This window comes from Rhineura floridana, chromosome 7 (genome assembly GCF_030035675.1).
Source record: "Rhineura floridana isolate rRhiFlo1 chromosome 7, rRhiFlo1.hap2, whole genome shotgun sequence".
NCBI lineage: Eukaryota > Metazoa > Chordata > Lepidosauria > Squamata > Rhineuridae > Rhineura > Rhineura floridana.
In genome coordinates this window covers 86,945,713-86,966,989 of record NC_084486.1, presented here as the reverse complement: position 1 = coordinate 86,966,989, position 21,277 = coordinate 86,945,713, and the positions used below count along the sequence as shown (strand labels likewise).

Below are 21,277 nucleotides of genomic sequence, written 5' to 3'. Positions count from 1 at the left end.
AACTGGAAGTAAACTGGATGGATTAAAAAAAGGTGGAGAATTGGAAACTTGAAAGGCAAGGATTTTGTGGATATGGAAGTCCCTATTTAACCCAAATTGCAAAACCATAGAGCATGGCTATGGCATTAAAGCCTGCCACACCAGATTCTCCACAAAAATTGAGCAGTCCATTGTACAAAGTTGCAGGTTCCACTTTCCACAGAGTGTTGTGCGAAGCATTCCAAGCACTTGAGCCAGTGATCTGGCTGTGGAATTTCTTAAAGTTGAGCCAATGAGCTATGGACATTATAGCTGCTAATGTGAGAAGCGCCCAGTAAACTGCCATCACAAAAACTTGGGGCAGCTGTCTTAGTCCCAAGAAGTGATTTCCTTGGATGGTGATGTTCACCATGGAGGCTTAGTTTCCTTGGAAACATGCTTTAACTGCCTCTCTGCTCTGTGAAGAACCCATTTGAAGCTGCTGGTTTGCTCTGAAGGCTGATGCCTCTAAATACAATAGGGGCAGAAGGCTCTTTCAAGCTTGAATCAGTGTGGCATTTAAGGCCTATCCACAATCCCAAAAGCATAACACATTGCACTAGCAAATGAAGCTATAAACACATTGAAAGATACAACTCACTGAGAGGTGTGTTAATAGCATGAGAACAATGTGTGTGTCCATGTTACTGCAGAGGTGAGCACATTAGTGCTCTAAATCTGAGGGTAAAACTTATCTGCTAAATGCAAGGGTGAATTGTGGGTGTGTTTTAAAAAAATGATTTTGCAAAAACGGGCCCATGGTTGTCATGGTTATATCCATATTCCTTAGATTGTGATGGAAATTGCTTCTCTGTCATATTCGCTTAGACAATTATTTTGGACTAAGATAAGTTACTAAACATTTTACTGTCCTTTAGTTCTGTGATTGACCTGATTAACACTGACACCTGTAAAATATCTCTAGAGTTATTGGATCATCTGGTCCTTCATATTGTCCATTGCTTTTTCAAATCATTTTTAACTGCAGCCCAGTATGTTTGACATCTCCAAAAGAACAGAGTGTACCATGGCTAGTTGTTTCTTATTCCTTTCTCCTTCTATTGCCCCTCCTGCTGTTAGTGACTGGTGGCCAAAATCTATTGTGAATGGATGAATATACTTGTATATAGGGGCAGACTTCCTTGTCTTTACCCTGCATGTGCTTAGTGGTTTTTTCCTCCTAGTCATAATGTTAACCTGGCCCACCCAATGCCCTCTTATGTAGCCATTAGACTTTCCACTTTGTATCTTTCTTTTAACATTGTCTTATGACAGAGGATGAATTCTGGGCAGATCTTCAGGTGGATGATCAGATGGCACCTGGATAGTCTGTTCTTCTGGATCATGCCAGATTGCCCTTTTCCCAAGTGAGGTTCCAATTGTTCTTGGAGTTATCAGCTAGTGGATTGTAGAGCATGTTGCTTTCTTGCACAGCAGTGGTCCCAAAAATAGGGATGCTGTTCATGATAAAGCTCAAGCTGTACCTGTAAAATTAGGCTCACAGGCTGACATTAAGCTGATCCAGCTAGAAAGTGATCTAGAGCCTTTGACATAAACTTCTTTGTATGGCTTCCTCACTGTGAAATTTCAGGCTAAGAATTTGATCACAGAACTGCTATATCTGCACCTAGCTCAAGAGCAGAAAATTACTGCCAGTTCACATAATCAGGAGATTCTTTCACTTGCCAAATAATGTCCAAGTAAAAGGGAAATGCCTGTGCTTGAAAATTGCCTTCTGCTATCTTAGTGATTGTAATGATACTGTCAAATATATAAATTTCTTAGCAGTATTCAGAATGTAGCCATTCCTTATAAACCATTTGCGATCCAAACATTGTTGAATTACTGATCTGTTCACTGTCCAGGGATGCAGAATCCAGTGGCTAACATTTTTTGTCTCCTGGCAGCATTCCCTAAGAATGTCCTGCCCTAAGAATCGTGGCTCACTATGTAGTATCTGTTCGGGTGTCATACATGGCATTGTGGAACTAGCCAAGCTATTGCAGAGCTCCCCCATACCTGGTTCTGCCTTGTGTATCATCAGCACAAATAACAGCTGAGATTGGTTCTTGGTCTCCTGCTCTGTCTGTGTATGAAAGTGAAAGCAGACAGCTGATTTCCCAGACCCTGGGTTCTACTTCAGGCCCTGACAAGTAAAGGAAAAAAGCCCTCATGTAAGTGACAGGTGACTCAACATGAAATTGATCAGGAGTGATAAATCTGGGGCAACAAGACTTCAGTTTCTATGGCTGCTTATCTGTGAGGGACAGGATTTTAATTAATCATCAAAAGTGTCCTCTGAAGACTTTGGGCATTTACCTGCTTATGAAAATGTAGCCTCATTTAAAAAGCTCTTTTGATTTTTTCCCCCTCAGCTCTGATTAATCTGTTGAAGTTCCTCATGTCCAACGAGACTGTTTTGCTGGCAAAACACAACATCTTTACATTGGCTCTCATGGTGAGTGTCTCTTTTTGTGTGCAGAGCAGGTGGGGACACAATCCCACTGAGGGTCGATAGCATGAGTTAAAAAATAGGAACTAGTTATTGGTGCATGCCCAGTTCCAAAACAGATAGTGATCTCGTTGGGATCATTCCTAGAAATCCAGTTCTCTGTTATGGTATCTCTGTATTTCTGTGTTATTTGGGTTAAGGACAATTATGTTTTGGCCCAAGCTGCAAATGGATTCAAGGGCTCTTTCTGTCTCTTGATATCTGTTTGGAATGCCGAAGCATTTGGGTAAGGTGTTCAGTGGAAATGGAGAAGAGGGGGAAATGCCCCTTCATGTGCATGGTATTTGCTGTACTATGATGAACAGATCTGTGGCTGTTACTGGTCACAAGTGGAGCCCACCCAAGCAATACAGTTACAGTGTTGTCTCATTCCCTAACAGGACTGAACATATTCAGGAATCCAGCCAGCCTGGAACAGGAACCTTGCAGTGCCTTACATGGGAAAGTGGGAATTCCCTTGTAGTGTTGTATATTGCTAGAGGGCTCAGGTTTGGAGCTGATTGCAGGAGTAGGCCATTCTGGAGAGTGGAAAAAGAAAAATGTCTCCCCCCACTTTTCTTCCTCTTGAAATAGGGAATGCAGGGAGAGGAGGCTTTTTTTTACTGTATCAGAATACATGCTCCAGTCCCTAATCTTTCTTCTCCAGGATACATTATAAGATATTAGGGCCTGAGCAGGCTAATTCTCTCTCCTGCTTAGTCCTCCACTTTCCTTCCCTCTCTCAATTGACACTTCTACAATGAGTTCATCTCAGAAGTTCACAGATGCTTGTGATAGGCATTTAAGTTTTTTTCTTTCAATTGTGCATACTTGCATACTTCTGCATACAATAGAAGTGCCCTTAGTATATAGAAACTGCTACCTTATTTTTGGATGGCCCCATTTCGTTTCCAAATTGATATACACTCAACTGCCGAAGTTTACTATTGAAGGGAATAATATCTGCTTTTAGTGTTTTGTGTAGCTGATAGCACGTATTCTCTGAATACCATAAAATGCTGAATTTGTCAGGGTCAGAAAAAAGTGCCTGTATTATCAGTTGACAGCTGGTATAGCACGGTGGGAAGAGAGCCTGGCTGGGAGTCCAGAGTCTGCGAGTTCAAATCCCTGCTCATGTCTCCTGGGTGTAAAGGGCCAGCTAAAGATCACCCCCATAGTGAGTGGCTCAGGGGTTACATGCCCTGCCACCTGTGTAGCCGTGGGCAAGCTGCATAGTCCCAAGGAGCCCAGTTGCTCTCCAGCTGGCACATGTGGACAAGGAAGGGGCTGGCTTCTGCAGCTGTGGCAAGCTGAGTAGGCCCTAGCCAGCTGGGGAGGATTAGCCTCAAGAGGGAGACAGTGGTAAACCCCCTCTGAATACTGCTTACCATGAAAATCCTATTCATAGGGTAGCCATAAGTTAGGATTGCACTGAAGGCAGTCCATTGCCCTTTCATTATCAGCTGAGGTCAAATACTTTTTACCTACCAAGATCAAGTGATAGCTTCCTTAATGTTAACTGCATAGATACCTGTATATCTTTTAAGTTATATCTTTTTCCTGTAGTAATTCCTGTAGTCTTTTGTTTTTAAAGGTGGTAAATCTGTTTAATATGTTCATCACTTATGGAGATACCTTCCTTCCAACTCCTAGCAGCTATGATGAGCTGTATTATGAAATCATCAGAATGCACCAGAGTTTTGATAACCTGTATTCTATGGGTAAGTAGTGTTGGTTGGCTTGGTTTGCTGTTGACAAAACACACACACGAGAGAGAAACTATGTGGGTGAGAGAGAGCAATTGTGTATGACGGCTGATCAGCATGTGTGCTCACAGTGTTGCTGTCAATTTAACACATGGATGTGAAATAATCCTGTTTGAAACTATAAAACTTCCTTGTTCTTGGTTAAAGACATTTTAAAAGTGGCTCATCTTCAAGAGCAGGCTTATAGCAACAATGCTGTTCTGATACAAAATTATCATCTGATTCATCTTTGTGTACAGTGTACATGAAAGTGTGCTTGTTGCTGTTGCCAGGCATATAATATTTAAATGGTAGCAAGAACACACTGTGCCCTCATTTAGAGTGAGCCAGCCTGCCATGTGCAGAGAGTTCCCAGCTGGGAAAATGTGTCTTAGTCTCAGGTCAGAGAGGAAGCTATCCCCCAGAGCCAATCAGCAGCAGGAGCTGGTGTTGTAAACAAGAGGTGAAAAAAGCATTTGATGGATGCATAACAAGGAACCCACTGTACAGAACACGTAGCACGTGGGCCTGCTGACATCCACAGAACCAGGTCAATGCTGCAGAAGCAACTGGGAAACAGCCCCCACAATACTTTTTTAATAGTGCAGCAGACAGTCTAGGCCTGGAAGTGATGGTTTTAGGTGATAGAGAAATGTACTGAAATGCTGTAGTATAAATACTTAGCAGGGAGACAAAATGAAGGAGAGGAAGAACTGCTGGCATGGAGTATGTGAATGAGCCAGCCTATGAGAAACACTTCAGAAGGGTTCCTTTTGTGGCTGCATATCAAGGGGCAGCCTTTCCTACCCCCCCACATTGTTTTCATCTCCCTTTAGAAGCATGCATCAATCATTGTGAGAAATTAGTTTGGCAAGTATATAAAAATGGTTAAAACGGGTGGCTCTGGGGGCCAACCACGCCTCTTTATACAGTACTTGGAACTATCCCCAGGTGACACCTCTCACTGGCCCTGCTTCACACCCTGAGTGTTTTTGCCACCCACATTTGCCTTTGGCTCTGTCCTACACTGGCATGTGGCTCTCTGGCTGAAAAAGGTTCCCCTACTCTTAGGTTAAAAGGTCATTGATGAAATGAACACAACAGCATTAAAACAGTTAAATAAAACTTTTACAATAACTTAATACAATAAAGTTCAAACAACTTTAAAACAATACATTGAATGCCATGCATGTTCAAAATGAGACAAAATAAAAGAACACATTTATTCTTCTGTATTGTTTCTGCTGCATGCTGAAGAGCCAAGGTAATGGGCTTCTTAGCAGTAGTTTTATTTGGATGTTGAGCAGTATGCCAGCAGCACAATGAAGTTCCAGGAAACTTTCTTAGATTGTGGTGTGCTTTCAAAGTCTGACCTTATGTTTTCTGGCTTTCAAGGCAGGCAGCTCTATGTCAGTTTCATCAAGGTGCAAGTTTTTGTCCCATGATTCCCGCCAGGACTGATTGTTAGGGAGATGGAGGAATGGTTTACATTTACAGTAGCGTTTGCTTTTTGGTATAATGTATTAAAAGCACATCTTTATACATATGGTGGTCATATTTGGAGAGAAGTGATGGCTGTACTTCATCTAAGATTATTTCTGTTTTTCTAATCATCTGTTTAGGTATATGATTGGCTTGGAAACAGTTATGCTGCTGTCAAATAGATATCATAGAATATAACTCTCTTTGGTCACTTTTCTTTCAGTTTTGAGACTATCTACCAATGCTGGCCAGTGGAAGGAGCCAGCCAGCAAGGTGACCCATGCATTGGTCAACATACGGTAAGAAAGGGGGGAAAATTAACTGTAACATAAAAGTTCTTGTTGCCCATTTGTGCATGCTTGCTTTCTCAGAACACTTGTTTTTTGTTAAGGTGTAGCATACTGCTTGATTTCTCAGCTGGAGTTTTGTGGATGGGGTGAGATCACAACCTAGTCCAGGAGGAGTCCTGTAGCACCTTACTTCTTTTCCCTAAAAAAAATTAAGTCTTTAAAGTGCCACATGATACTTCATTGTTTTTGCTGCTACAGAATAACATGCCTTTATACTAAACACACCTGTATCCTGGTATCCTAGGATACACCTGTATCCTAAACCAGGATTGCCTTGTTTGGTAAAGATGTTTCCACTTCAGCAGTGACTGCCTTTGTGCACTTGGGGCTCAACAGGTTGTGTGTCCTTTCAAATGGGTTATAGTATGAACTTCAAAAGGTACTGATCTATAAGTGGTCATGGGCAAGGTGTGAGTATTTAAATACATCTTCTGTAATATTAATTCTTGGTTCTTCCCAGGAGTTCCATTTTCAATGCTATGAGCAAGTGTCCATGGGCTTAATCTTCATTATATCCCTGTGGGATACATGATTCTGTTGACAGGGCTGATTGCCTAATAGGTTTTCCTCCATTTTGAGATTCTTAAATCTCTTGGAACTTACAAGTGCTGCTGGAGTTAAAAGCAGCTGGCTCTTGGGATGTTGGGTGATGGCTTGGAAGACTATCCCCAAGGTAACATTTAAATTTAAAGATTTGAATAAAACTAATATTTAAAAGTAGATTATGGCCTGAAGAGTATTTTTTCCTCAAAGAGCAACAACTAATTGCTGGGGTCTGACATGCATCTTTCTCAAAAGGCTGTTTGAGAATTTGTGTCCTTTGCCTTTTCATTCAGTAGTAGTTACTGCTGAAGACTGGAGACTAGTCTGGTTGGGGGAGGAGTTACTTTGAAATGTTTGGGGGTTGTGTTACTGTAAGTGTCAACTGGAAAGACCTAGGATTCACTGAGAAATACCAAATCTTTCCTCTTCTGTTCCCTAAGAGCATGTAGTTTGTGTCAGGGTAAAAGAGACTACAAAGTCAGGCACACAAGTCATGCTTCCCCTGTAACACAAAGCCTGTCTCCAGTTTCCTTGCTCAAGAAGATGGCATGTGGAAAACAAACTTCTGCTAGGCATTATCCAAGTAATTGTATGTGTCTGTAAACCACCATTAAAGATTCTCTCTGCAAGCCTCTAAGTTTCATGCCCTTTTTATATATAGGTTCTGCAAGATTTACTCTGCTGCTCTCTTTATTTTTCATGAACAGAGTTAAATGAAGCTCTTGGGGACTGATAATGGTCTAAATGCAGCCTGAACAGGCAGGCAGTCATAGGGAGATGCTATGTAAAATGCCATAAAAGATTGAGCCTGCTCTTGGCATGGTCTGTGAATCTTCTGAAAAAACTCTGCATGGAAGTGTCTGCAGAACAGGGAATAGAAGCAAAGTGAATAATGCTTGCAGATTGAAGGGGTGTGACTGCAAAACAGCCTGGCTGCTATTTTCTCTGTGGGCAACTTGACAATTATTTATTATAATTGATCTTTTTGGGGCAATGGGAAAGTAGTCACCAGACCATAGCAGGGTTTTTTGTTGGCACTGTTAAGAGGAGGGGATAGCTTTCTGAAGATAATGATCTTGCTAACTCTTTTGGCATTAGGCTCTTTGCCCAAATACTGCTTAATGCTTCAGTCTTCACCCCTCTTACCTGGGGATAAGCTCCATTGAATTCAGAAGGACATACTTCTGAGTAGACACTGTTTAGTGTTGCTCTGTAAATCAGTTCCTTGCATTCCACATCTGTAAATTTTAATGAAAAACTATAAGAATGGGAAATTGCTTTGTACTGGTGAATGTCTTATCTGGCAGGCATTGGTTTGTTCTAAGCATTTTTCGGATGGTAATTCACTAAGTTATTTTTTTTTTTTTTTCAATAATTTTTATTCAAATTTTCATAAAACATACAAGACGAAATCATAAAACATTCAAAGACAAAAAACAAAATCAAAAATAGTTAAACAAACAAAAAAAAAAAATAAAAATAAAAATAAAAATAAAAAATAAAGAGTAAAATATTGACTTCCCATTTGTCAAAGATCAGATCAGTTATAAGTCTATAATATATAACAATCCTGTCTCTTAAGTCATATTATAAAATCACTTTCCTCCAATAGTTATCTTACTTAATCATCAAATCTCATAAACATTACTTTATTCTTTCCACAAAAAGTCAGAGAGGTTTCAATTCTTTAAGAAATATATCTATCAATTTTTTTTTCCAGATAAGCATATCAATTAATCCATCTCATTACTAATTATGATAATCTTATTGTCATAACCATAGTCAAAATAAACATTTCAATTAATCCATCACATCAGAATCTGTTAGGTTCAGTAATTTCAGTAGCCATTGTTCTATTATCCCTATTAGTTCCATTTTCCATCTTCCATCTTCAGTAATCTTGTTAAGTCCAGTAATTTCAGTATCCAATCTTCCATTATCAGTATTCCATAATAATCTTGCTGTCAAAGCCATAGTCATATAGTAAGAGTCTGATGGGAATTACCTCTATCCCAAATATTTTCTTGCCATCCATTCTGAATAGGTTGCTGAAATACTGCTGTAAAATCATATCTCTGTTCTTTTTTTCAAAATACACTGGGTCATCTCTTGAAAGTTTTTCCATTGTTACATGGCTGCAGTTAATTCCATAAATTTTCTCTATATTGGGCTCCATCACATCATTCCAGTCCAGAAGATTATCCATGCCATTGATAACTTTATCTCTAGAATCTTCATTAATTTCTTCAGAGATAACATTGAGTTCCAAACAATAGATTTTATTTCTAAAGTCCATAGACTCCAAATCTTTTTCCTGTTCCACGTTTGTTCCAATCTCCGGGGTCTCCTCTCTCACAGGGACCCCTGTTCCAGTCTCCAGGGTCTCCTCTCTCACAAGGACCCCTATGTCTTTAATCTCCTGTGTCTCCAAACAATAGATTTTATTTCTAAAGTCCATAGACTCCAAATCTTTTTCCTGTTCCACGTTTGTTCCAATCTCCGGGGTCTCCTCTCTCACAGGGACCCCTTCCAGGGTCACCTCTCTCACAGGGACCCCTATATCTTTAATCTCCTGCGTCATTTTACTCAATTCAATTTTCAGCTCCTTACAACCCTGTCGCAGGTTTTGTTTCGTTATCTCAATCTCATCCATTATTTTCTGAAACATAGTTATTTCCAGATTCTCAGCCACTTTCTTAATTGCCATTTTAAAAGAAAAATATAGGAAAACCACTTCTTATTTCAGCAACAATTGGGTTAATACTCCAAACTTGGTGACATCACAGTATAAACAGAGCAGACAGCCTTATCTCTCCATAGTTAAGTAAACAAAATGCAGTTCCCAGGATCGAAACAATTAATGGCAGTCGTCAAGAAACAGATTCGTCAAAATAAAATAGACCAAAAAGAGAGTAGTCTCAGACAGTATAATATTCTTCAAAATAAAAATCTGGAATAGAAATCCCTCTTCTGTGTATATCTTTAGAATGCAAATCCAGGACAGCTTTTTGCAACAAAAACAGAGATAAGCTATTAATTAGTGCGTAGCAGAGAGAAGTTATGGCTCCCCAGTGAGATGTCAAAAACCGATCAATCTGGCAAATCTCTTTTAAACAGCAACAATTTAAGTCAAGTAAAAGAAAAATATAGAAAGAAGGGTGCTTGCCTGTTAGTGCGTTCTCTCTTAGAAGATAAGATGAACGTTCGCTTTAACAGATAGAGCTTGCTGTTGAAAATCCGTCCCACCTTCGTCGGCTGGACCTCGTCCCATAAATTAATGAGATCTGGTCGTCCCAACAAAAATAGGCTTTGAGGTTAATCTCTTCGTTTCTCCCTACCTGGGAGAAGTTTAATCAGTCAAAAAAAAAAGAAAAAACTGACTGATATATCTGAATAAGCTTCTTTTGAGGCAGGAGCCCGTCTCAAAAGCAGGCACAGGCTAAGTCACCCTTCCCGGAAGTGGTAATTCACTAAGTTATGATAAGTGAGATACTCCTCACTCTCAGCTTGCAGGTTTCATCTTCGATCCACATCTGTTTTGAAGGAGGCAGCCTGCAACTGCATTTGAAAGTACTTAATTTTTTAGTGTTGGGGCTTTACGTAGATACGTTATAGTTGGTTTATTTGGGGCTGTCTTGGATTTGTCCCTTCACTTTAAAAAGATGTACTGATGGTGGTTCTGCTCTTCTATCACTTTGACTCTGGAGACGGATGCTAAAGCAGCATGTTAGTACAAGGGAGGTGATGGCTTTCAGACACTGCAAATCTTACCCATATTTTTTCTTGATCTGTTTGATGCAACATTGTGGCTTGATAGCTGAGACTGGCAGATGATATGCAGTCTACTGAGATAGGTCTGTATCATAAGACGATTTGAGATGGGATTCCATTTAGACTTAAGAGTCTGGTTGTCCTGTTTTTCTTAGTGCTGAGATACAATCAATAGGCATCTGATATGTTTATTTTACTCCCAACTCCTCACTTCTGTCATTTGGGATAGAGCTCCTTTGTGACCTATTATGATCTTTCCTGATCTGTGAACAGAAAGATAAAATTTGTGCCTGTTTTGGAGTATTAGGTTCCAGGTTTTTATTGGATTATTTTATTTTAGATGAATTATGATTTCTCTCCATTTTTATGCTTCTTTTAAAAATAGAAATTAAATACAATGCAAATACATTCCTCCATTTTACAAATAGATAGGATGCAATTGGGGGCCATTTGGATACTGTTGAATGTCTGTAGTACCTCATTTGAGAAATTCATCAGTTAAAAAAATTCTTTCAGAATGTTTTTCTAATATAATATAGGGGATTATTTTATTCTAAATCACTAAAGGGGAAGAGAAGTCAAATTAATGACACCCAAGAGAAATAAGTATTACCTACCACTGTATTTGAGATCTATCAGTAATCTGTTCCTTGTTGATTGCTCAGCAGTTACCTCCCTTTTCCTATTTGATACAGATGTGTTTGTGTGTGTTAATTTTTTGCTTTAAGGACTTACATTTTGGTTACTGTTAAAGAGAGCTGCACCTATTTTTTGTCCTCAAATAATTTTGAGACAAAATGTCCTTTTGCTTACCTTCCGCTTTCTTGTACCATTGATTCAGCTTATTCTAATATGGCCTGGTTAAGATCTTGAAAACGTCTGGGTTTTCCAAATCTTGTTAGCAAAGTAAAAAGGCTCATTAAAAATCTTTGACTTCCGCTTAGCAATTAATTGTTCAGGTAATTCTTATTCCTCTAGTGCTTTAGTAGCAGGAGGTGATACTAAACCAGAGCAGGAGGTGTCTGCTGGGCCAGTATTATCAATAAGATCTTCTGCCAAATATTTGTGGTTCTGTGATCTAAACTGACTGGTTTCCAGTTTAGAATGAACACTAAAAAAATAGAACTTCTGCATAAAGGTATCAATCAATCAGTCAGTGTTTATTATGGTCATAGACCAAAAACATATACAACAATAGCAATACAAAATACACTAAAATCAGTTAAAAACAAATGGCTATTGACATTTAAAATCTAAGCTATAGTTGTCTCTATCCAGTGGCTATCATAGACCTTCTATAATGCATAGCAGCAGAGCAAAAGCTAGCAACCTTGGTTGTTACCAGTGAGGAATGGTCAGACAGAAGGTAATTTACATAAAAGGTTCCAGACCTGCCGGGGAAATTTTGTAAAATAGGAGTGATTTGATGTAATCTAAGATCTCGGTAAAATGGGCAAGAGAGTAATACATGTTCAACCGTTTCCACTTCTTCATTACCACATGGGCACAGTCTTTTTATATAAGGTATTTTTTTGTATCGTCCTTCCAGTAGGGCCGAGGGTAAAATATTAAATTAGCCCAAGTAAAGGCTCTTCGATATTTAGGTATGGATAAGGTGTATAGATATGAGGCCATCGTAAACGGCCTTGGGTTATACCTACACTTTGTGACCAACATCAGATGACTCTGGAGATCAATATCTCATATCCGTTGTGAGATGGATTCTTTTGCTTTTATATAGCCTAAATTAAGAATCATTGGTAAAGAGAACCCTAAATTTGATATTTTAACATTAATCATCTTCCATTTGGAATGGAAGGCATCCGTGAGAGTGAGTGGAGCCAAGCCCACGGGTGCAAAGATCAGTTTCAACCAGGAATTAATTCTATAAATCCAGACCCTGGATTCAATACTAGGAAGCCCAGCCTCCAGTTGTAAGATATGACTAGGGACACAATGGGGGACGGCCAGCACAGACCTAAGGAAACTATTCTGCACAGATTCAAGTGGAGAGTAGTTCTCATAGGTACTGGCTTGGGCTCCATACAGTAGCTGTGCTATGATCTTCATTACAAATACTTGTATAACTGCGGGAAAGAATTGTCCACCTCTGTTAAAGTAAAAAGAGAGGAGAGCTCTAATGGTTCTTTGGGCATTGGCTATAGCTGATTTTAAATGAGGACCCCAAGATTCCTTAGACTGAAATACCACACCCAGATATCTAAAGGATTCCACTTGAGCAATTGAGTTCTTCTGAATCCGCCATATACGTTTAGTCCTTTTGTTAGAAAAGACCAGAACTTTAGTTTGGTCATAATTAATTAGCAGAGACTCAGCACTGCAATAATTTGCAAGTGCTGACAATAGGCGTCTCATGCCAATACAAGAGTGCGACATCAGAGCTATATCGTCCGCGTACATAAGAATGGGTACGGGGTTCTCTTTTAATCTTGGTGGATGTGATTGAATCTTATGCAGACTCCCCACTAACGAATTAATATAGAGGTTGAAAAGAAGGGGGGCTAATAAACATCCCTGTTTAACCCCCTTATAGGTGAAAATAGGTCTCGTTAAATGTCCTGCCTTATTGCATCTAACACGCAGGCAGGTATTAGCATATAGGCCGCGTATTAAGCATAATAATCGCTTATCAATATTAGAGGCCTCTAGTTTCTCCCAAAGCCATTCCCTAGAAATAGAATCAAAGGCTGTCCTAAAATCAATAAAAGACACATATAACGTACCTCCTGCGTGAGCAGTATACTTATTAACTAGATGATGTAGGACGAAGATATGATCTGTCGTAGAATGCCCCACTCTGAATCCAGCCTGTTCATCTGCTATATTATTATCTCGTTCGGCCCAATCTTTCAGTTTATCGTATAGGTGCATAGCATAAAGCTTGCTAATGATGGAAAGTGGACTGATCGGTCTATGTTAGGTGGATTATCTCTAGGGCCTTTTTTATAAATGGGGACTATTATTGCAAGGCCCCAATCTGGTGGAAATTGGGTAGACTGGTCTATCATAGTAAATAATACAGCTAATACCTGGGCCCACCATTCCGGGTTTGCTTTGAAGACTTCTGCCGGTATATTATCTGCTCCTGGAGCTTTGTTAGGTTTTAATCTAGTTATAAGATGGATAATTTCCTTGGCAGATACCGGTGGCCATGCTGGCAGATTGGCCTTAGTCAATTTAGGTGCAGATTTGAAGTTCTGATCACACATATACATTTTAACAAAATAATTTTCCCAAGAAGTAACTGAAATGTGGCAATCTGCTTTAGAGCAGTCTCTTGGCCATCCTTGAGCAACCAGCTTCCAGAACAGGTCAGAATTCTTCGATTTTGACTGCATAAAGGTAAACAAAATTCTATGCCAAGAAAATCTGAATTTTTCAACCTTTATAAATTAAACAAATGTGTATATGCTAGCTGCTTTTGTATAATGTGTTTTGCTCATTATAGCCCTGGGGAGAGACAAGAAGCAAGGCAGGACACTCAAGTCTTGGCTGCTGGCTGGTGGAAATCCTTGTGATTCCACACCCTCCTGCACACACCCCAGTTTATGGGATTTCACTAGACATTTGTCCATACTTTTAAGACTGTCCTTGTAGTCAGGGCTGGTGCTATCATTAGGACAACTAGGCAGCCGCCTAGGGCGCAGACCTCAGAGGGGCACAGTACTGACCTTTGAAGGGCACAGTTTTATACAGATTAGTTTTTTTAACCCTTGGAAAAAAATGCAACTAAAATAAATTTAGCAGTTTCAAGTTTTGTGCTTTTCATTTTTTCTACAAGACATCTGTTTTTGAAAATTAAAGTTAGCAAAAATTTTTGTGGGGTGCAAGTAGTTAGCCTTGCCTAGGGCGCAAAATAGCCTGGCACTGGCACTGCTTGTAGTCACAGAGGCTAGAAACTTGCTTTTAAAAAAAATATCACTCTTAGAAAGTTGAATAGTCTATCCAGAACTCAATTCTGTGTATACATGGCATGATTGTGTAATACATTCATTTCTGGTAGTCTGACAAACCTGGCAGTCTCCAGTCATCTTTGATTGCCACAGAACATGCCATCTCCTCAAGTTGTTGTGTGTGCCGTGTGGTAGTTTCCCATGAAAAACTAGTGGCTGCATTGGTTGGAGTACTCGGTTGTACAGTCAATAACTGGAAACCTGACCTTCACTTCAAGGAAATAAGCAGCTTTCTAGGTGAGAAATTTTTCCAGGCTAATGAGCCCTTTTACATTAACATCTTGCAAGTTTGCATTTAATGAGATTTTTATTAATTCAGGGTTCAAAGGGACATCCTGTGATTGCTCACTAAGTGATGGAGGTGGTGTCTGAATCATTGTATTCTTTTAATAGACATTCTTCTGATCAGTAATTTTCTCAAGGTGAATAAATAGATTAACCCCATGATTAATCGATTCAATTGCTCCATTATCTGTAATGCAGTCACATCATTTTATGTCATTTTATCATTTATTTTGCCCTGAAACATTTTGAAATTGGCCTAGTGAAGTCTTCACTCTGCAACGTGGAGTAATAGATCTTTGATGCATCACTTGAGTAATTGTGTTTCTCCTGGTGCAGTCCATTGTGGTACTCTGCCTCAATGCTCCTGCTTGCTTTATTATCTCAAAATGCAGAGTTGCTCTGCTTTTGTTGCTCTTGTAGGTTTTCTTTTAACACACAAGGCCCTGCTGCTTTCTCCATTGTCGTGAGAGTGACTAGTGAGGTATGGCTGCTGTTAGAACATAATTTCTACATGTGCATATAATGAATATCCTAGCTATTGTGTTGTGTTGTAATAGGGCTATAATTTTCTAAAGTTTAAGTAATTTCATGTTCAAATTATTTATCTTAGAAAGTTTGAGAGCTGACCATATTATAGTGGGTGGGGTGCTTGATGAATTAGTTCACATGATGAACCATTGAGAGCCTGGCAAGGCCTGTAAGGGCTACTCTAGAATGCTCATGATTACCCCAGCCTCTCTTCATTGTATACATACCAGTATGTGCCAGCAGAGAAACCCTGTACTGAAAAGTGTCCTGCAGTTAAACTTTATACCACATAATCACAAGAACTGCTCTCTTTAGGTGTATAAACTTCCTGATCCAGTGCAGGGTCTGAATATGTTGCTCCACTTAAGGGGTTCCTTCCTTCCTTCCTTCCTTCCTTCCTTCCTTCCTTCCTTCCTTCCTTCCTTCCTTCCTTCCTTCCTTCCTTCCTCCCTTTTTTGGATACTTTAAAAAATATACTTATATGATATTTACAGAAACAAGTTTCTATCCAGTCTCTTATTTCCATACCTTATATTCTAATATTCATCACAACTTCATCTTCCAGCAAATTCAGCATAATATAGTCTTCCCTCTCTTTGAACCAACTCAGTTAACTGGGCCATTTCTGCCAATTCCAAACATTTTATTAACAATTCCCACTGTGTTGGTGCTTGTTGATGTTTCAGTTTTCTAGCCCACACTATCTTAGCAGCTACCAACAAGGGGTAGTATTCAGTGCTAGTCCTACTCAGAGCAAACCCATTGAAGTTAATAGACATGACTAACTTAGATTCATTAATTTCAGTGGGTTTACTCTGAGTAGAACTTAGTTGAATACAACCCAAGATGTATAGTGCATTGCAAAAGTAATCCGACCCCTGACCAATGCTCTCATATTACTGAATTACAAATGGTACATTATAATTTCGTTCTGTATATTTTATTTTGAAACACGGAAACTCAAAATCAATTATTGTAAGGTGACATTGGTTTTACGTTGGGAAATGTTTGTAAGAAACAAAAAAAACACCCTGAAATATGTTGCTTGCTTTAAGTATTCAGTCCCCACACATTAATATTTGGTAGAGCCACCTTTCCCTGCAATAACAGCTTTAAGTCTTTTGGGGTAGGTATTTACCAGCTTTGCCCACAGTGTCGAAGGGATTTGGGCCCATTCTTTTTGGCAAATTTGCTCCAGGTTGTTCAAGTTGGTTGGGCGTCACTTGTGGACCGCAATTTTCAAAGAGTGGCACATTCTCAGTGGGATTGAGATCAAGACTTTGACTGGGCCACTGTAGGACATTCACCTTTTTGTTCTTGAGCCACTCCAATGTTGCTTTGGCCTTGTGCTTGGGATCATTGTCCTGCTGAAAAGTGAATTTCCTCCCGTGTCAGTTTTTTAGTGGACTGAAGCAAGTTCTCTTGCAGTATTTCCCTGTATTTTGCTCCATCTATTCTTCCTTCGATTGTAACAAGATGCTCAGTCCCTGCTGATGAGAAGCATCCCCACAGCATGCTGCTGCCACCACCATACTTCACTGTAGGGACGGTGTGTCTTGAGACATGGGCAGTGTTAGGTTTGTGCCACACATAGCTCTTTGAGTTTTGGCCAAAAAGCTCTATCTTGGTCTCATCTGATCACAAAACCTTTTCCCACATTGCAACTGGGGCACTCCCATACTTTCTGGCAAACTCCAGATGTGCTTTCAGATGGTACTTTTTGAGTAACGGCTTCTTTCTTGCCACCCTCCCATACAGGCCAGAGTTATGCAGAGCTCTTGATATGGTTGGCTGGTGCACCATTACTCCACTCCCAGCCACTGAACTCTGTAGCTCCTTCCAAGTGATTCTTGGCCTCTCTCCTTAGCTTCTCTCAAAAGTCTCCTTCTTGTTTGAGCACTGAGTTTTGAGGGATGACCTTTTCTTGGCAGTGCCTGGGCAGTGTGATGCAGCTTTTGATTATTGATCCAGCTGTGCTCATTGGGATATCCAAACATTTGAATATTAGTTTGTACCCTGTTCCTAATCTATACATTTGTACTACATTATCTCTTACTTCTGTAGAATGCTCTTTGGTCTTCATTTTCCTTCAGATCCACAGCCTGACCAATTATCCTTCAACAGTGAGGTTTTTATTCTGACAGTGTAACAGCAACTTTAATGGTTCACAGGTGGAAGCCAATGGTAAGGTAATTGTGTCCTCGATAGGGCAATTTCTTTCATCCGCGTAAACTGGGAGCTTCCACAGCACAGGGGTTGAATACTTACGCAAACAACATGTTTCAGGTTTTTATGTTTCTTACAAACATTTCCCAACATAAAACCAAAGTCACCTTACAGTAATTGATTTTGAGTTTCAGTGTTTCAAAATAAAATGTACAGAATGAAATTACAATGTACCATTTTTAATTCAGTAATATGAGAACATTGGTCAGGCGTATGATTACTTTTGCAAGGCGCTGTATACTAGTGGTTTCAGATTCCACATCATCTAATCCTCAATTATATTTTTCCCCACCCAGATTATTCTGCTGCTTTGGGAATATGAAGTGTGTAGAATCTGCCTATTCACGTGGACAGTCTGGTATCCTAGACTGCCACATTTAAAGCTAGCTTTTCCCCTTCATCTTTTCACATACCTTTTCCCTTAAGTCTGCTTTTTGCCATCATCAGCTTTGATTGTTAATAAACTTCACTTAGTGGCAGTGTAATGATTCAGTTTAAATTGTTCACTGAGGTACATTTAACAGTAATGACCTTTGTCATACTGTCAATGCTAATCAAGCCTGGCTGATTTCAAATTGCAGGATAACAAAGAACAGCCAAGTTGTTGTAGTTGTTGTAGTTGTAGGTTTTACATTTAAAAAAAATTCTCCAAAGCTATTGCTGAGATCTGGAATACATTCTAAAATGCAGTCATCTGGGTGGGATAAAGATGCCTTTTTTCTGAAATGAAAGGTGTTCCCTATTAGGGTGCATAATAGATGTCTTTTTTCCCCTTTTGGATTGTATACATTAGGGCATGCTAGGAGATAACATCCTAGATGTATGTGTTGCCAGATTCAACTTGGGAAGGAGAACAAAGCAGGCAACAGGAAAAAACAGCAACAGGCTCTTGAGGGGAACTGAGTGGTAGCCATATGGAGAGGCTGCTTGGAATGCACCCTCATCATATGTGGCTAATGCATTTCATGGAGAGGAAAAACATAGTGCTTTCCTCCTCTGCATTTCTTTTAAGTGAAGCATGGTATCTTTGTACTGCCTTAGGCAGATTGCACAGTTGGTCTAAGAGGCATTCTGTGAGCTGCTTTTGATGTTGAATGTATTTCCTTGGGTAAAAAAATCTTTGTAATAGTATTTCTACAAACCACTGTAACTTTCATAGGTGAGAAACCAAATAATATTTTTCTCCAGGGGTACATTGTGGGGCATAGAAGATTTGCTTTTGTATACATACAAGTGGCAAAACCAGAGATGGGGAGTCCTGGCTTCTGTCTTTCTCTCAATCTCTCTCTCCCTCCCCCTGCCCCAAGCATTATTTATAGGTATCTTTTGAAGGTTCCTTTCTGTTGCAAGCCACTTCATAAAGTGGCAAAAACATCTGATCGAAAAAGTGTCTGAAGATATTGTGCATCTTGTGTCTCCTCCCCCACCACTTCAAAGCCTTTTTATTGTTAAGGATGACTGTCTCCACAAAGATGCTTAGATGCTATGGTGGCTAGTGTTCACAGAGTATCTTGGCTTTCTTTTGCTGCTGCTGCTGCTTTAGTGCCCTGTGCAGTGTAACTCTCCTGATTGCTTAGTCATGCAGTCAAGAGCAGACTGACCATATGAAGTTGATTTTATATTGAGGCAGTCTGTCTTGTCCAGTGCTGTCTGCTCTGACGGGCAGAAATTACAACTCCCATCATCCCTTACCGTTGGCCATGCTGGCTGGGGGTGATGGGAGTCGTAGTTCAAAATATCTGAAGTTCACCAGTCTGGGAATAGCTGCTTTAACTGAAGACCCTGGCAATTGAACCTGGACATTTCTGTGTGCATAGCATATTCTCAATTCCCTACCACTGAGCTATGGCCCCTCTCCAAGATCATACATAACTTTCTCCACTAGAGCACAAATTCTTACCACTGCTCTGAACCACATTTAAGAATAAAAATTGCTACAAACTAGTCCCAAACCCTGCTTTCTAAATGTTGGTTAAGCAGGAAACCTGGTTATCCTTTTTATAAATATATATATGACAGCTGACATTAATAAGACTTTCATCAATTCTAACTTAAATGTATAGATTAATATAAGCAATGCATTAGTTATCCAAACAAGACTGACAATTATAAGCCATGGATTCAAATGCAGACAGGGCAGTGAGATCTCCAGGCCACTGAGTAGTGAATGATGGGTATTTCTTCTTCAGCCTTGCCAGCATAAGGGCTCTCATGATCCACTTTTGTTGTCCATCTGTTAGTTGCCACACCACAGGGATATAATTTAAGAGTGCGTGCACATCCACAAATATCAAGGATTTCTTCAAAACAAAGTTAATACAATTTCCGACCTAAAGAAGACACCACAGACTATGCCTACCTCATATGTCTCAAAGAGGCATTTTCAGTATTGCATCTATCAGAACTAGCCAATTCCTTCCTATAAAGGTGCTGCGGAGTCCAATATACTTGGAACATAAATTTTTGTTGAATCAATCTCAATTTTAAATCTAAAGAAACATGACAAATAGATGCTAAAGCAACTTTCCATTGACTGAACAGAACAGAACATTCTTACTCTTTGTTCCATTCATCTGTAAGCTTCTGAACATCCAATTTACAACAATCCAATAAACATTTATAAACAACTATTACGTTGTTTTCTGTGATGATTAATTTCCTCCAGCAGCATAGGATATGCTGAGGCACCCAAAGCTGATGGTCCAGAAACAGACACAAAAAGGTGCTGTAGTTGAAGATACTGCCATTCAGCACTAGCAGGTAAGTGGTATCTAGATTGCAAAATTGGGAATGACAAATTCTCCCTCTCATCATATTACCCAGTATAAATCCCACTGTCAACTCACTTCTTCCATAAAAAGGAGGAAACCTGGTTATCCTTAACCATGGTTAATGTTGCTACTAACATAACATATTACTGAAGCTAAGACAGCAGGAAGTTATGTTCTGAAAGGGAGGGGTTGGAGGAAGGAGCATTTAATTTGAAAATGTGACCCCCTAGTTTCCCATGACACAGCTACTTCTGATTGAAATAAGGTTCTGCCTTTAGCTGGGAACTAAGCAGCAAAAGCAGATGGACTCCAAAGGATGAGCAATCTTTTTTTCCAAGCCAGCTGGACTAATAATTTGAAAAAGGGAAGCTGAAGAAATAAAGTGGAAAACAATATGCTTTGATATATCCATGCAGAACCTATGGAGCTGCCACCTGTTCCTTCAGCTAGTCTCTAGAGCAGTTTCCCCACCCCTCTTCTTGTGTAACTTCTCAGCAGAAGCAATCTAAAAACCTCATTTTTCTTCTTAGCATATTCTACAGTTAGTATTTGAATAAGAGATATTTCTTGAAACTCAATCCTGCATCAAATCAAATAAGTTTATTGCTTAGTCCCATGACCATTACAGAGAATCGCTGTATACAAAATATCCAATCGTTATACCATTTCTAAAAACATTAATAAAATTAACCACAATACTCAGATGCAATAGACAACACCTATTATATGGCCGGTCAGCATTTCGATAACAGAACGAGAGACTATTATTTGTACCATTACTGAGATGACTGGGAGTACCTTTTACAGTTGACTGTTGGAATTTGCCAGAATATGCTCCAGAAACTTTCCTCTTCATCTGGCGGCCTTCACTGCAAATGTGGCAACCCTCCGGATCACATATTGCTTTGATGATTGTAGCAGGGAACTAAGTTTCTCTTTCACGCCCCAGTATTTCATTTTCTGTAAATAGGGCGCAAGATATCTTTCTCTGATGTCACTGTATATCTGACACTCCAGAATTTAATGCGCCAAATCCTCTAAGAATGGCTCTCCGCAGACGCACCATCTGTCTTGAACCGGTACACTGTGAAAT

General features: G+C 39.6%; 1 protein-coding gene across 6 annotated transcripts in view; it reads left to right on the top strand.

Annotated features, from left to right (window-relative positions):
- Window positions 1-21,277, top strand: part of ARMH3 (armadillo like helical domain containing 3) — a 239,573-nt gene that overhangs the window by 82,990 nt on the left and 135,306 nt on the right. For all 6 annotated transcript variants that reach the window (XR_009764035.1, XM_061636248.1, XM_061636249.1 and 3 more), the window contains 3 exons: window positions 2,394-2,476; window positions 4,104-4,230; window positions 5,960-6,035. Coding sequence is in view for 5 of the 6 variants with exons in the window: in XM_061636248.1 (XP_061492232.1) it covers window positions 2,394-2,476; window positions 4,104-4,230; window positions 5,960-6,035 (286 nt within the window). In the remaining variant the exon portion in view is untranslated. The remainder of the gene's footprint in view (window positions 1-2,393; window positions 2,477-4,103; window positions 4,231-5,959; window positions 6,036-21,277) is intronic.